At 41.6% G+C, this 15,407-nt stretch overlaps 1 protein-coding gene across 1 annotated transcript; it reads right to left on the bottom strand.

The window, feature by feature from the left end:
• Positions 1–9,195: 9,195 nt before the first annotated feature.
• LOC138611292 (tripartite motif-containing protein 16-like) lies at positions 9,196–10,896 on the bottom strand. The gene has a single exon (XM_069684307.1). The coding sequence runs from the start codon at positions 10,867–10,869 to the stop codon at positions 9,196–9,198; it is 1,674 nt and encodes a 557-aa protein (XP_069540408.1). The 5' UTR covers positions 10,870–10,896.
• Positions 10,897–15,407: the final 4,511 nt, after the last annotated feature.

Genomic DNA, 15,407 nt, shown 5'->3' with positions numbered 1-15,407 from the left:
ATACATTTATTGATGTCAAAACCACTAGAGGAGGAGGAAGACGAAGATGGAGAGGACTGCCGCAGCTCCAGCTCTTTCAGACGAACCTGCGTCTTCGTTTCCTCCTCCATCTTCCGTACCTCTATATCATTACTCAACTCCTTCTCTTTCAAATCTAGACGGCGCATCTCAATCTCTAACTCCTTGAGACGGACCGCTTCACCCACATCTGAACATGCACCTGCACCCTTCACAGTCGCTTCACTCAGCAGAAGACCCTTCTCAGATAACACAGGCCACAGTTCAGTTTTAATAGATTGCTTCTTCATCTGCCTAGACACAGGGATCTCAAGGAAACTGGCCAGAGAAATTAAATGCTCCTTAGTGCATGAATGAAACTCCTCTAGTGTCGGATGAGCGACAAATTCCGCAGCACTAAACTCCATGACGCGGAGAAAAAAAAACACCGGCCAGACAGAAAGGAAAAAACAACAGCACCAAAAAAAACACGGTGCACGAGTGCGCTGTTTAACAAAACACCAAAACACAGGTTGTAAACACACAGCAAACCAAAGTACCATGAACAACAGTGCCGACACACACGTCACAACGACACAGCTTGCACAATAATCACAACAAACAAGCCAAACACGTGTCAGTGACAACAAAGGCACACCACAAAGTCACCCCGGTACGGCTTGTACAACCTGTAAAACAAACGGCACTCACGGTTGGAGTCCGCAAAAGAGAAGACCCAACATCCCGGACGAGCCCCCAAATATGTTACGGCCCTAACGTAAACAAAAGCAAAGACTCGAACACAACAAGGCCAGTAACATATTAAAGGACGCCGACTCAGCACAGTCAATAACAAAGGAGTATTTATTTGATGCAAACAAAACGAACGAAGCCAAACACAACCAAACCCCGATAATTAAGCAACCCAGAACCAAAACAAAAGAGGCAGGAGTTCCTGGCCGAAATGAACAAAAGGAGAGAAGAGACCCCAGACCTGCCTGCCACGACCGTCGCATCCGGGGTTCCTCCCGACTAAACTACCTAACCCAAAACTAATCTATAAAGAGAAAACAATAAGGACACGAAAACAGGACTACCAGGAACTCAAACCCAAATGAAAATAACAAAGCCCGGATGCTCTAACAGGCCGGGGAACTGAAATCAAATGCAAATCAGTGAAAACCACAAAAGACTGCGCGGCCAGCGCCACCTCCCCCCTCCGGCACCACACCTGCAAATGAGAGAGAGAGAGAGAGAGAGAGAGAGAGAGAGAGAGAGAGAGAGAGAGAGAGAGAGAGAGAGAGTCGCCCTGCTGCTGTCTCCTTTTAACCTGCTCAGGTGATTGCCAGCACCTGAGCTCAGGCAGAGCAGGGCGGAGACACACACACACACAGGGTACTGCTATTTGGCCACACGTAACAGCGTCATCTGATCACCGCTGGATCAGCTGTCAGTCTGCTTTAACAGCTGTTTGTGTGTGCACACATGTGCACTGTATTAATTCTAATAAAACACACAGTAACAGTGCTTTCTCTCTGTAACCTGTTACCTGTGTAACAAACACCTGCACATGAAGAACAGGCTGCAGTCTGTGTTCCTGCTGCAGAGCCAGACGGACATTTCCTACAGCACTGTGTCTTTATATTATTTGTTCATTATTTACATTTTCGATCACTGATCATCTGATCTGAATTAATTATTTAATAAGCCCAAATACTGTCTGTTCATGAACTATGAACATTATTGATTAGGCTAAAGGTTTCAGGATAAATAGAAATCACGTCACGCTGATCAAACCGACCTGATGATCACTCTCACACGTAAAAAGTGTTACCTGCTGACAGAGAGACTCTCCTGCTCCCTCTGAATTCATTCATTCATCTGTAATAAAAGTTAGCAGGGGAATAACTGATCATGACGAGAGGTATTTCTTTAGATTAGAGTTAATAGAAATGAATCTGTTTTTGCTGCTTTTGATTTTTAGATAACTTATTTTTACTCAGATGTTGACCCAGAAAACAAATCAAATCTTCAGTTATTCACTGCATTTTATATATCTTACGACAAGTTATGATCAATATTTCGTTCTAAACGATCTCAGCTTGTCAGATACCAACTCATTATACCGGCGTTGTTTATAGTCGGTTTCAAGGCGCCCTGTAAAGTCTGTTTTAAGGTCCGCTTCTTCCTCTCTGCGATATGAAACTCCGGTGATGTTGTGAAGTTTCACATGAGTCCGATCTGCTGCAGCGTCCAATCACTAACTGATCTGTAATAAGGGGGCGTGTCGGCCAGTAAAATACTTCCGTAGAGGCTGCTCTCGTGTATCCTCGCTTATCGCTCCTCAGAACTCCCTCCTCTCTCCTCGCTCCTCCGAGCAGCGATAAAAGCTTTGAGACGGTCCTCAATATGGCGGCTCCGGGACTACTTCCGGTTCGGGCGAGGAGCGAGGAGCGAGGAGCTATCAAATAAGAGACTTGGGAAGCAGCCATGGTCACTTCTTGAGTTGCTAGTTGGACTGTAAACAGTGCAGCAAAAGGAAGTATTGGCTGGAAGTCTTAATCTAAATGCCAGATGTAAACCGGAAAGCCCGCAAGAATCACCATTACTTTCCCTCAGAGATTGTTAATTCTGTAATTAATAGCCCAGAGCAAAATTAATAAGTAGAGAATACTCAAGAACAGTCAAAAAACATTTTACTCTTTTGATTAAAAGGAGCATTCCTTTAGACTTATAGTCTAGGTTGGGAGGGTTACCTTAAAAATGTACTCCAACACAGTTAATTACCTGTTAAAAAGTCAGTAAATCATGAACTTAATCCAAGTATCACGATTGTAAAGTAACGTAACTGATTATAAAGACAAATAAAGACTGAAATAAAGACAAGAGAAAATATATTTCAATGCTTTTGTAATGCGCGAATGTCCGTTTAAATTAATAGCGGTAATTATGCGCATTTAAATGTACTTTGTTAAGTATGCTGTTCACACTACTTCACACTCAAACTTCAAGTAAACTGCCACAAACTTCTTCCAGTCTGGGGCTTGTGTTTTTACCCACACCATCCCGGCTGAAGTTTCACCAGAGTCACAAACTATTCTTCAGTAGTAGAAGAAGAAGACGACAGGTTAGCTAACATTTTGATCCTGTGCAGCTAACGTTAGCAGTTGGTCTTACCTGTAAACGTTTCTTAAAATTAGACTTGGAGTCCGTGGATAATGACAGCATTATCACGAGGCATAACTTCCACTGTACTGCGATGTTGCTCGCTTTCTTTCTCCTTTGAAGACATAAAATGATGGCGAACGTTCCAACCGTTGAATGTTCACTTGTTCACGACAGGCCATGGCAACCAGAGACTGTGGATGGCAACTTTGAGGAGCAGTGTTGTGAGACTTGTGTGTCGTGAAGTGACGTAACGTGCGCGCATGGTATCAGAGACGGTCAGACGGACGGTTTAGAAATGAAACACCAGATGTTAAAGAGCATCTTTGGTATTATCTCGTCTTCATTTTAAAATGTGTTTTAAAACTGCAATGCTGCTAGTAATCCCCATTTTTAATGAATGTATCCGTAATCTAATTAGACTATAACTTTTTTTCTGAGGAAAATATATTTGACACTATTTTTTAGGAGCTTGGGGGTCCCTGATAATACATACATATATATATAGCTATGAGGGCACTGAAACACCCAGGGTTTTTATAGTACATCTAATAATTAGAATAAGGAAAATAAGCAATATATGAAGAAGAAAAGTTTTTATTTTGACAAAAATCCACCACAAATGGTTTCAACAGCTCTGAGTATTACGTTTGCGTTTAAAGTAAGTGGGTGGAGGAGGTTAGACTGTGTGTGAAAGTATATGTGGAAGTGTGTGTCTGTCCAGTTGAGGCAGATGGCTGTTCAACATGAGTCTGGTTCTGCTCGAGGTTTCTGCCTGTTAAAAGGAAGTTTTTCTGCCAATGTGCCGAATATTGTTAAGGCAAGGCAAGGCAAGTTTATTTATATAGCACATTTCAGCAACAAGACAATTCAAAGTGCTTTACATAGAACAACAAAGGCAAAGAAACACATCATACATTAAAAAGCAAAGTGAAGAAGAACAGCTAAAATAGAAGCTAAAATTTAAAAATAAAATAAAATAAAAATAAAAAATAAGGGTAAAAGCTACAGTGCAGATATAAATAATTTAGAATAGTTATTAAAATAAAAGTATTAAAATAGTTTAATAAAAGGCAGCTGTAAACAGGTGAGTCTTCAGGCTTGATTTAAAAGAAGAAAGTGTTTCAGCAGACCTGCATGATTCTGGGAGTTTGTTCCAGATATACGGAGCATAAAAACTGAACGCTGCTTCTCCATGTTTGGTTTTGACTCTGGGGACAGAAAGCAGACCTGTCCCTGATGACCTGTGTGGTCTGGATGGTTCGTACTGTGTCAGTAGATCACAAATGTATTTTGGCCCTTGACCGTTCGGCGCTTTGTAAACCAGCAGTAGTACTTTGAAGTCTATTCTCTGACAGACAGGGAGCCAGTGTAAAGACCTCAGAGCTGGAGTGATGTGATCTACTTTCTTGGTCTTGTTGAGGACTCAAGCAGCAGCGTTCTGAATCAGCTGCAGTTGTCTGATTGATTTTTTAGGGAGGCCTGTAAAGACGCTGTTACAGTAATCAAGTCGACTGAAGATAAATGCATGGAGCAGTTTTTCTAGATCCTGCTGAGACCTTTAAGTCCTTTAATCCTGGATATATTCTTGAGGTGATAGTAGGCCGACTTTGTAATTGTTTTAATGTAGCTTTGAAAATTCAGGTCTGAGTTCATAACTACACCCAGATTTCTGGGTTTTCAACACTAATGACTGAAGCTGTGCGCTGACCTTTAATCGCTCCTCCTTAGCTCCAAAAATAACTACCTCAGTTTTGTCTTTGTTTAATTGAAGAAAATTATGGCACATCCACTCATTGATTTGTTCAATACATTTAACTAGTGCTTGTATGGGGCCATGGTCCCCTGGTGACACTGTGATGTAGATCTGTGTGTCGTCTGCGTAGTTATGGTAACTAACTTTGTTGTTTTCCATTATCTGAGCCAGTGGAAGCATGTAGATGTTAAACAGAAGAGGCCCAAGAATGGAGCCTTGGGGAACTCCACATGTAATCTTTGTCTGCTCAGATGTAAAGTTACCTATAGACACAAAGTAGTCCCTGTCCTTTAAATAAGAACCAAACCAGTTTAGTACTGTGCCAGAAAGTCCAACCCAGTTTTCCAGACGGTCGAGTAATATCTTATGGTCAACTGTGTCGAATGCAGCACTAAGATCGAGTAGTACTAAGACTGAAACTCTACCATTGTCTGTGTTTAAGCGGATGTCATTAATCACTTTGACAAGAGCCGTCTCTGTGCTGTGGTGTGGTCGAAAGCCTGACTGAAAGACATCAAAGTAGTTGTTCACTGTCAGAAAGTGGTTCAACTGTTGAAAGACAGCCTTTTCGATTATCTTACTTAAAAATGGTAGAGTTAAGTGCTACTCATGGTGATTCATGTTGGGCCTCTCTTTGAATAACATAACAAAGAGTCGGTCTAGACCTGGGGTCCGTTTCAGAAAGCGGGTTTAGTGAAAACCTCGAGTTTGTTAACCCTGAAATGAGGGAAACCTCGGGTTTGCCATTTCAGAAAGAGAGGTAACTTTAACTCTGAGTTGGTTACTATGGTAACTGTGTCTGTGAACCTAACCTGGTCGCGAGCAGGTTTTCTTCAGGAAACTCAGAGTTTCGCTCTGTCTCCTCCCTCTAGAATATAAAACCCTCATTCGACTTCTACATTCATTCAGCCCGTATCACGCGTGTGTTTGAGCGGTTACCGAATTAAAAGAAGAAACGTTGCGTCTCTGTGCTGCTCTGACCCCTTTGCAAAAGTCTTTTATAATTATGATTAAAAAAACAAAAGACAAATCTGTGTCAAAGTCACCATTTTTAGATTTTCCACCACCACTGCCGAAAGCACTCAAATAAGATGCCGTAAATTATAATAATAATATATATTTTTTGAAACTAACACAATTCAGTTTAATCAACATGAATTATAATGTATGTGAAGTCAGCATCATGTTAGGGATAAAGTGAATGATGAATATTTCATTATTTTAATATTTAAAATATGATTGAAGTGAGGTTCAGCCATGAGCCTGTTCTGCCTGAGCCGCACCTTTGAATGATGTTCTGGTATTTTATTTCTAACTGCTTCCATGTATGTTTTTTTCTCCCGCTGGATTGCTCCTAAATTAATATAATTTTAGCTTCCGGTCGTGATTAAGTATTAAATAAACAGACCGGTTCAAACTTGCGCATTAACTCGAGCAGCAGTTTCTTCCCACGCCGCTTCTCTCTCTTTTGCAGCTGCAGCCGTGTTACTTTATTTTTCTAAAAACATGCTCGTATTCGCTGAACGTCCGCATGAGGATTTCGAGCTCCACTGGTGTGACGTAGGAGGACCTCTTTTTGTGTACCGTTGCCATGGTGAATCGTGGTATCGGGGCTCCATTAATGCTGGCTTTTTACAGTCAGCGTGCACGCACTTAACTCCGGCTGAACCCACTCAGAGTTGATTGAACTAACTCAGATCAGCTGTTCTGGAACCGAAAACTCTGAGTTTCCTATCTCAGAGTAGATCGACTCAGAGTTCAGGGTTAGACTCAGAGTTTGTTGAACCTGCTTTGTGAAACGGACCCCTGCTGTTTTTGTAAAGTGTCTCGAGATAACTCTGGTTATGATTTGGCGCTATACAAATAAAATTTGATTGATTGATTGATTGATTGAGTGTGCTGTGTATTTGTTGAGGTTATTATTTGAGGTGTTTCTGTTTTTCATGTGATTCCTATTGTGTATGGAACCTCAGGAAGCAGCTGCTGGTGGACGTGAAACACAGGTGGACATCATATTTTCTGCACTTGGCCTTCGGTGTACATGTGTGCGCGCACACACACCGCATATACATTGCTTTACTGACACTGACCCTTGACCTGCTAACTGTGTATTTAACCTGATTCGGGAATCCACTCGTCCTGACTCTTCAGCCTCACTGTCCTCACTGTCAGAGGGAATGACCCTCACTACTCGATCATGTTCCTTCCCCCCAGAAAAGGTTCTTGTGTCCATTTCCAGTAAGTGTCAGTAGATATGAAGTAAAAACATTGACTATGGCCATAATAAAACATCCGAGCACATGTCCTCACTTCAGCATCATATAGCCTGAACAAAAGAGCTCTAAATGCACAATGTTGCCCTGAGGCAACAAAGAGAAGACACAGTTATAGTCTATAAATAAAAACAAAAGTCTTTTAACAATAAAACATGCTTCTTTACATTCTCATGCACATATTTTTATATGCATTCATTTTAATTTAAACATGTTAAATATTATTTATCTTTCCAGTTCTTGGCACTGTGTCCCATGCAGCTCTTTGCTTCCTGAAAGCAATGCTCCACCCTCAGACAAAAGCCACACCCACCTCAAACCCTCATTTTATTGCACTCAGAGATGTCTGGTGATATGTTGATATTTATGTTTATTTTAAAAACTTAAAGGGACGCTGTAAGGTTCCTAAAGGTAGTTTGTTACCTGTGGACAACACCATGCCATAGAGGGCTATTTACGTAACACCATTAGGTCTGCTTGTATTCCGTTGCTCCCCAAGTCTGCTCAGAGTAGTTCGACACAATGAGAACGTTTCCTACCTGATGCAGACAAACTGCTTTGACATGTTTTCAGCTCCCTGGTTAGCAGGATAAGGGCGCCCTCTTGTGTTGTGCATCAGTTTCGCATATCAGTTGTGAACCTGCTGCCATGTTCACTGCAGGAAGACTTGTTCAAATGTTACTGAGCTTTCAGCAGCTTCAGACAACAAGAGAGGTTTAAATAACTGTAATACAACATTATGTCAGCTTGTTCAGAGGAGACTCACCCGGCTACACTGACATCAGGTCACACTGAAAAGATGGCAGCAAAGAGTCTCAGGTCTGAAATTGTATTTAGGAATGGGAAATGTGTTTCTATTGTTTCAGGATTTTATGACTTGACCTAATATAGAGCGCACATTTTGCATTGATTGTTGATTTTAAAACATTTACATGTTACAAAAAGCTGAGTCAATCACTGGTTCAGTGCCAAGGTGAGCAAAACACTGAATCAAGCTGACAGCCTCATTCGGAGGTTTCCTCTTCATTAAAGTCTACAGGACAATAAATGTCCACATGGACATAATATCTGCGAGGCAGCACTTCAATTTCACCAAATTAATTCTGACTATTATTTCAAAATGTTTCTGTTTTTGGTGAGGAAAGCTGAAAGCACAGAGACTTACTCAAAGAGCTCTTCTGCTCTTATCATGAATATTGAACTTTGGGGTGTTTCAGGAGGAAACCTGCCTCAGTTATACCCTCATATTATTTGACATTTTGTCCATCAGCTTTGTTTGAAACCCTGCAATGAAGACGAGAAGAAAAGACTTTGATCCAGTTTGTTTATTCATGATGTCAAACTTCAGTTTGTTCACACATCACATCAGTAAAGTCTGTTCAATGATTCTTGTTCCTGATGTCATCAACAGATTCACTTCATCCACACCATCAGTTTGTTTGACCACAATCTAAACTATGTCAATAAATCTCCTCATTGATTTCATCATGATCATTGAAGGTTTAAAATACCTCAGAGGACATTTTTCATCCGTTTAAAAAGCAACAAAACATTTTCATATCAATGTGATTATAGATTTTCTACAAATGTACAAAGTGGTGAAAACAAAATGTGTACGTGAAAGAAAGGTCTGATGCTTTCTCTCTTCACACTCATGAATTAGAACAGAAACAACAGCATATAAACGCATCAATACAAACAATCAACAAACATTTAGAGCAGAGAGAAGTTTCTATTTTCACGCAGAGAAATGTCAGTTCAGGTGAACATCAGTCATCATGAGCAGTGAAAGCCTCCATGGCTAAACAGACACAGGAAGGAGCGTCACTTAAAGGAACTCATTTACAGAACACATGAGAAGACGTCAAAGTACCGCCCATAACGTTTGATTGACAGGTGACAAAAATGTGCCAACAATCAGCTCTCAGCAACAAACATGAATAAAAATCAAGCCGAAGAATGAAAACACAGAAGTTAACCCGCTGTCCCTTAAATGACTTCTGTCTATTTCACTTTACACAACTCAGCAGTGGATCCATAAATATAAAGGTAAACTCCAGCATAGAGAGGCTGAGTGAATGTGGTCTGGACTCTGTGGAGGAGAGTCATGGTTTCAGAGATGCTGTAGAAGGACAGAATACCTGCTCTGTGATCCAGGTACACTCCTACTCTGGAGGACAGAGGACCTGAGACAGGAGTGTGGACATTGTTGTACATAAAGTTATAACTGTTGTTGTTACAATATAACGCCCAAGATTTGTCAGTGTATCCAAATCTACATTCATTCCCGAACCCTGCTCTGCTGATATTCTTGTATGCGACTGCTACACTAACTCCTCCTCTTCTCCACTCCACCTCCCAGTAACAACGTCCAGTCAGACTCTCTCTACTCAGGACCTGTTCCCATCCAGTGAATCTGTCTGGGTGACTAGAATAAGACTGGTTTTTACTCATTACTTTTGCTTTTCTGTTCCCATCAGATAATAACAGCCATGTGTGTGTTGTGTTTGGATCCAGTGTGATGTCACATGAGTACTGTAAGAACTCAGCTCTGGTCTTGGGCTCTGGTTGTGACAGTAAAACATCCACTTCAGTCACTGTCTGTGAGATGTTTGTCCATGTCTCCCTCAGAACGTCCTGTAGTTTATCTCTGACCTCTGACACAGCCGCTGTCACAGCCTCAAAGTACCTCAGAGGACGGATCTTGATGCTGGATGAGTCTGTAGATTCACTGAGTGGTGACAGTGAGGGGTAGTCGTGTAGAAACTGGTTGTGATCCTCTTTGAGTGACAGCTCCTCCAGGTCAGCGTCTCTCCTCTTCAGCTCAGTGATCTCCTGCTCCAGCTTCTCCTGAAGCTCTCTGACTCGACTCACTTCAGCTTCCTGCTGGGATCTGACCTGCTGCTTCACATCAGAGCGTCTTTCCTCCATGAGACGGATCAGCTGAGTGAAGATCTTCTCACTGTCCTCCACTGCTTTATCAGCAGAGCGATTGACAGCCTCCACCTCCTGTTGAAGCAGCTTCACATCTTTCTCTCTGTCCTGGATTCTCTGCTGGATGTTTTGTCGACTCACTCCGAGCTCTCTCTGCCTCTCGGTCCTTTCTGCTGCAGCTGAGACTGTGTCGTGGCCTTTATGTTTGTCCACAGAGCAGAGATAACAGATAGACTGCTGATCAGTACGACAGAACATCTTCATCACCTCATCGTGACGAGAGCAGACGTTCTCCTGGAGCTTCTTGGAGGGCTCCACCAGCTTGTGCTTCTTTAATGGATCCAGTTCAGAATGAAGTTGAAGGTGTTTCTCACAGTAAGAAGCCAGACACTGCAGACAGGACTTGCAGGCTTTCAGTTTTCTCCCAGTGCAGACATCACAGGCCACATCTTCAGCTCCAGCATAGCAGTGATCAGCAGGAGCAGCTTGGAGTCCAGTCTTCTTCAGCTCCTCCACTAAAGCTGCTAACATGGTGTTTTTCAGCAGGACAGGCCTCGGTGTGAAGGTCTGCCTACACTGAGGGCAGCTGTAGACTCTCTTCTCATCCTCTTTATCCCAGTGGGTTTGAATACAGTTCATGCAGTAGCTGTGTCCACAGGGAACAGTCACCGGATCCTTCAGTAGATCCAGACAGATGGAACAAGAGAAGGTTTCCCGGTCCAGCTGAACTCCTTTCTGCGCCATTTCACCTCTCAGTGACAACAACTGTCTGAGTTTCACTTCCTGAGACCTGAAACTAGTTTGAGCTCTGATCTACACAGCATGTGTTTGTGCAGTGAGTGTCAGCTCTGGTTGGTTACACCCATCTTCAAACTGTAGATCTGAAGGGGAGGGAACAAGGAAGTGTCTGAGTCAGAGTGGAGCTGGCTGTGTTTGAGAGCAGGAAGAAGAGGGAGGGGTTATCAAGCTGTGATTCCCAGAAGAGGAGCGGCGCTGTGGATTTTGAACTTTGTTTCCTCATTTACATGAAGCCTCAGTTAAAACCTGCTCCACATGTGAAACATTTGCAGCTTTAAGTTGTAAAATACTTGTCGACTCTTCAGGTCTCTGGTGATGGCTGCATATTTCTCTACTTGGTCATCAGATTCTGTTCAAACTTATTTTACTGCTTAAAAACAGCTGACTGAGAATTTAAAGTCATCAAAGTAAACTGTCATCAAACACTTTAACTGCTGAATTCACGTATCAAATCAGAGTGGTGAAAATGCTGCTACACGTGTTTTCAAATGGCTCCAAATGACAGAAGAATGATGAAACTTAAATTATAAAGTGTCAAAAGTTTGTTTTTTTGCAACGTGACGGACTTGAAGTGCATTTCCCTCCCTGCGCATCTGCGGTGTGCTCTGGTTTATCTTTTGAAGTCATCACCTCATGCAAAACATTCTTTTAAAAAAAACACTACTATAGACACAATATCAACCTACACGACGTGGGACCTCGCATGTCTCGCCAAGAAGCATTCTGGGTAATCCCACTAAGAGAACACAGGAGCCCATGTGGAGAAGGGAAAGCTTCATTTACAAGCCTGTACTCCTGCTCATAGCTGCTTTTGATTTGGACGCTAAATCTTGAGTTTGCTAAAAAATAAAAACATTTTTTTGAAGGACTGAGATGCACTTGGATGGGTCAATTATTTTTGTTTTGTTATTTTTCTCATTGGTGGAAATGGAAAAAGAGATAAAAACGCACCATATCCACTTATTTATAAACAATGCTGTTTATTCCACGAGAAATATCGTTCAGTTTTCTTTTTAGCGAGACGAGAAAAATAGAGATGCATCGCGGTCTCTATGTATACGCAAAATGTAAGAAAAAAATTCCATCCAGTGTTTGAGAAACTTGAATTTTATTTAACTTGAAAAATGACTTAACTTTTATACAAGACAAGCATAGAGTTTATTTCTTTTAAAAAAAAAATCCCCAAAATGTAAACAAAGCGTGACACGAGGAAAATATGAAGTGGTAACAGACGTCACAAGTCTTACTGAGAGAGAGAGAGAGAGAGAGAGAGAGAGAGAGAGAGAGAGAGAGAGAGAGAGAGAGAGAGAGACAGAGAGAGAGAGAGAGAGAGACAGAGAGAGAGAGAGAGAGAGAGAGAGAGAGAGAGGACAAGTCCAGCAGCTTTTTCTTTCTGTTCTGTTTTTGTAAAATGTACGAAAAGAAAACTTTTGATTGTTCCTTTTGTTTCTTGTTCTGTAGTTTCAGGTTGTTGTTTTTTTCCGGGGGAAATTATAAACCTTGTAAATGCAAAACTAGTCAATACTGTATTAAATGTGTGCACTTTGAAGTGTGCTTTGCTTGTACAGTTGTAAATACTCTAAAAATATAAGAGGTACCTTAAAATGATTATAAAGATATATTGATCTTGTTGAACTCTTAATGTCTCTATCGAGCTGGATGTAGGATATAAAAAAACGTGATGTTGTGCTTTTTGAAATATTTGTGTTGAACTTTTTATTTTTAGTTTGGGTGTGCGGAGCTTGAATTCTGCTCCACTTTGCAGGGTGGGCAGGCTGTCTGATTGTACATCTTTTTTTCCCTGTTGTCTTTCATTCCATTTTTTCCTACCTGTGTGGGCGGTTGAGTGTACAGGTGTGCCCTTAGCCCCTCCCTCTTTCACTGTGCACTAATTGGAAAGAGCCTGTGGTACTGACAAGCATCCTAAAAACAAAGCTGCGTGTCCACCAACATCCTCTTTTAAGCTCTGGCTGGAGACAAAAAAAGCACTACATGTCAGATTTTTAGCCATCACTGTGCAGCAGCAGCAACCGCACGTGCAAAGTGATCTTCCTTAAAAACTGCTGTTATAATACCAAGAACATTAAAAGGTTAAAGCTGCATTAAAAGGCTTTTAAAGTGTTCATGCTTTCCCAACAGAATTGGAATAATTCCAGGGGGAAACAGTCACATGTAGACAATGACACTAATACTCAATGAAATGTACTGTGACTGCATTGTGTCCATGCGAGGTGGGCAGCATGACAATATCTAATGTTAGTCGGTATAACTAATAAGACAGAGAGCTGAAGTTCTGCCTCATGATGATGTTTCTTCTCATCAAGAGTTTTTGTTTTTAAACGCTGAAACTTCATTTGTGGTTTTCTTTCCATGTTCAATAATGAGTCTCTTTTTTACTGTGTGATGGTAAAAATTGAGCACTTTGTCATTGTTAGTCTAGGCTTTTTTTCTGAGCGCAAGACAAAAAGATCAGTACCTCTCGTGTGTGTGTGGAGCTAGAGTCAGGATGAGTTTAGCCTAGCTTAGCACAGAGACAGGGAAGAGCTAGCTTGGTGAAAAATGGACCTCCTAAAAGCTCATTGATACACGAGTTGTTTTGCTAAATACATGCATGAACATAAACGCTGAAATGAGCAGAAATAGTTCCCTTATGTAACTAAATGAAAGTTTTTCCTTTGCTGTTTGTTTCTTGATTAACACGTTTCCTGCTTTAGGGTTGTTAGGCTCATTTTTAAACTTTAGATTGAGACAGGCTAGCCTAGCTTTATGCTAAGCTAGGCTAATCATATCCTGATTCGCGCTCTGTGTTTAACATACACACCTAACAGTGGAATGCTTTTTCTCCCCTGAACTCTCAGGACATTTATAACTGTATTCGACCGTTATTCTTAATTTCTTTTTACCTTGAAAAGAGGAAACGTGTTCGTCCTTTAAAAAACTAAAAGATTTTCACTTATTAAGAAATAAACTTTGCTTAATCAAATGCAAAATTGGCAGAATTTAGCCGTAAATGAGCAACAATCTGAGCAAACAAGGTTACAAATCAGAGCAGACATTGTACGCCAGCTTACTGTACTTCAACATTAGATACCCACCTCTTCTTGTGAGCTCAGAAATCATGTTTGGCTTAGATTCATGGGAGATGTAGTTGTTGAACGCTGCTGTATTTGAGCCTGATTGATAAAGGGGGGTTCAGATTTTACTGTCCTGTGCGGTAGAGGTCTCAGAGGTACACTCGGGTCCGTTTACATCAGACTGATCCGGAAGCAGAGTCGGGCCAGGTTCAAATGATGTCCGTGCCTAATCAGTGCTCGATTTGAGTGCTCCCCTCGAGTCAAACACAAGTTGCATTGGGTGAAATTGCCGCCTAGGGGTCAGGTCTTGCTCTTGCTTGAATGTGGAAAGAAAACCTTACTTTTTTTCAGCTTTTCAAACAGTTGAAGGAGAATCTGTCATGAAATCCACAAGCTGAAAGCAAGAGGCTAAAAAGTAAATTCTGCAGGACTTCAGCTCTCTTCATTACCGCCACATATATCGACACGCTGACGTCGGTATGACCTTTCACTCCTCTACGAGCTGCACCTCCTTGAGCCAGCTAAAAAGAGGCAAGACGCCTGATGGACACGTCCCAGTTTTGTCTTCTGTCTTCAGACACGCTGTGCTTCAAGGCGATCTGACCTTTGACTCCCATATTGAAAACGGAGCACAGTAAAGCACATTTGAAGCAGATTTCGAGTCATTTCACACGTTCAGCTTCAACGACACTCATGGTGGGGGATTAATTCATGTAGCCGCCTGCAAGGTGACGGCAAATTTCAGGGGGGAATTGAGGGAAAAGTTGGATTAGCCGTCGTCGCTGCAGGTTGAGCTGAAAAATCACCACCAGAGTGTCGTTGCAGTTACCCGACAGCCTGATAACACCATTGAAACCTGCTCAGCGTTGTCGTGTCGTTACCTTTTTCATGCTGATTTGTCCTTTGAAGGTTTCTTGCTCATGTTCATCAGCTTTCATCTCTTCCTCTCCTGAGAAATACATGTACACATCATTTTGTTTTTGGGCTTTTCTTTGTTTTGTTTTTGGGGGAAGCAGAGGCTCAACTGGAATCACAGTTTGTTGTTTTTTTACGTGTTTCAGAGCGAGTGTTCTGGCGCATACAGAACAGAAACATGCGCAGATTGAGATGTCTGTTTAAACCATTTGATCACATGTCTGACTGCATTTTGATGTGGCAAAGAAAACCAATAACTGTGGCATTACTCAACTGTTGTTTTTGTCTTTACTGGGCAGTTTAACCTGTACATAGCTGAGCGCCTGCCATCTCGGGCTTTGTGTTTCTTTAATTTTATTTGAAGATGTGATTTTCTTGTTGTTGAAAGTCCATCAAAGACTTCTCACATGTGGAGAAATCTACAATGTGACACCACTGACTGTAGGGGCAGTTTTCGTGCGTTGTAACTCTGTGGTCGTTACCTGCAGAGGTCGC

Source organism: Semicossyphus pulcher, unplaced genomic scaffold (assembly GCF_022749685.1).
Source record: "Semicossyphus pulcher isolate SPU_LCO1_2020_fin unplaced genomic scaffold, fSemPul1.0.p SCAF_7, whole genome shotgun sequence".
NCBI lineage: Eukaryota > Metazoa > Chordata > Actinopteri > Labriformes > Labridae > Semicossyphus > Semicossyphus pulcher.
This window is presented reverse-complemented; position numbering and strand designations above follow the sequence as displayed.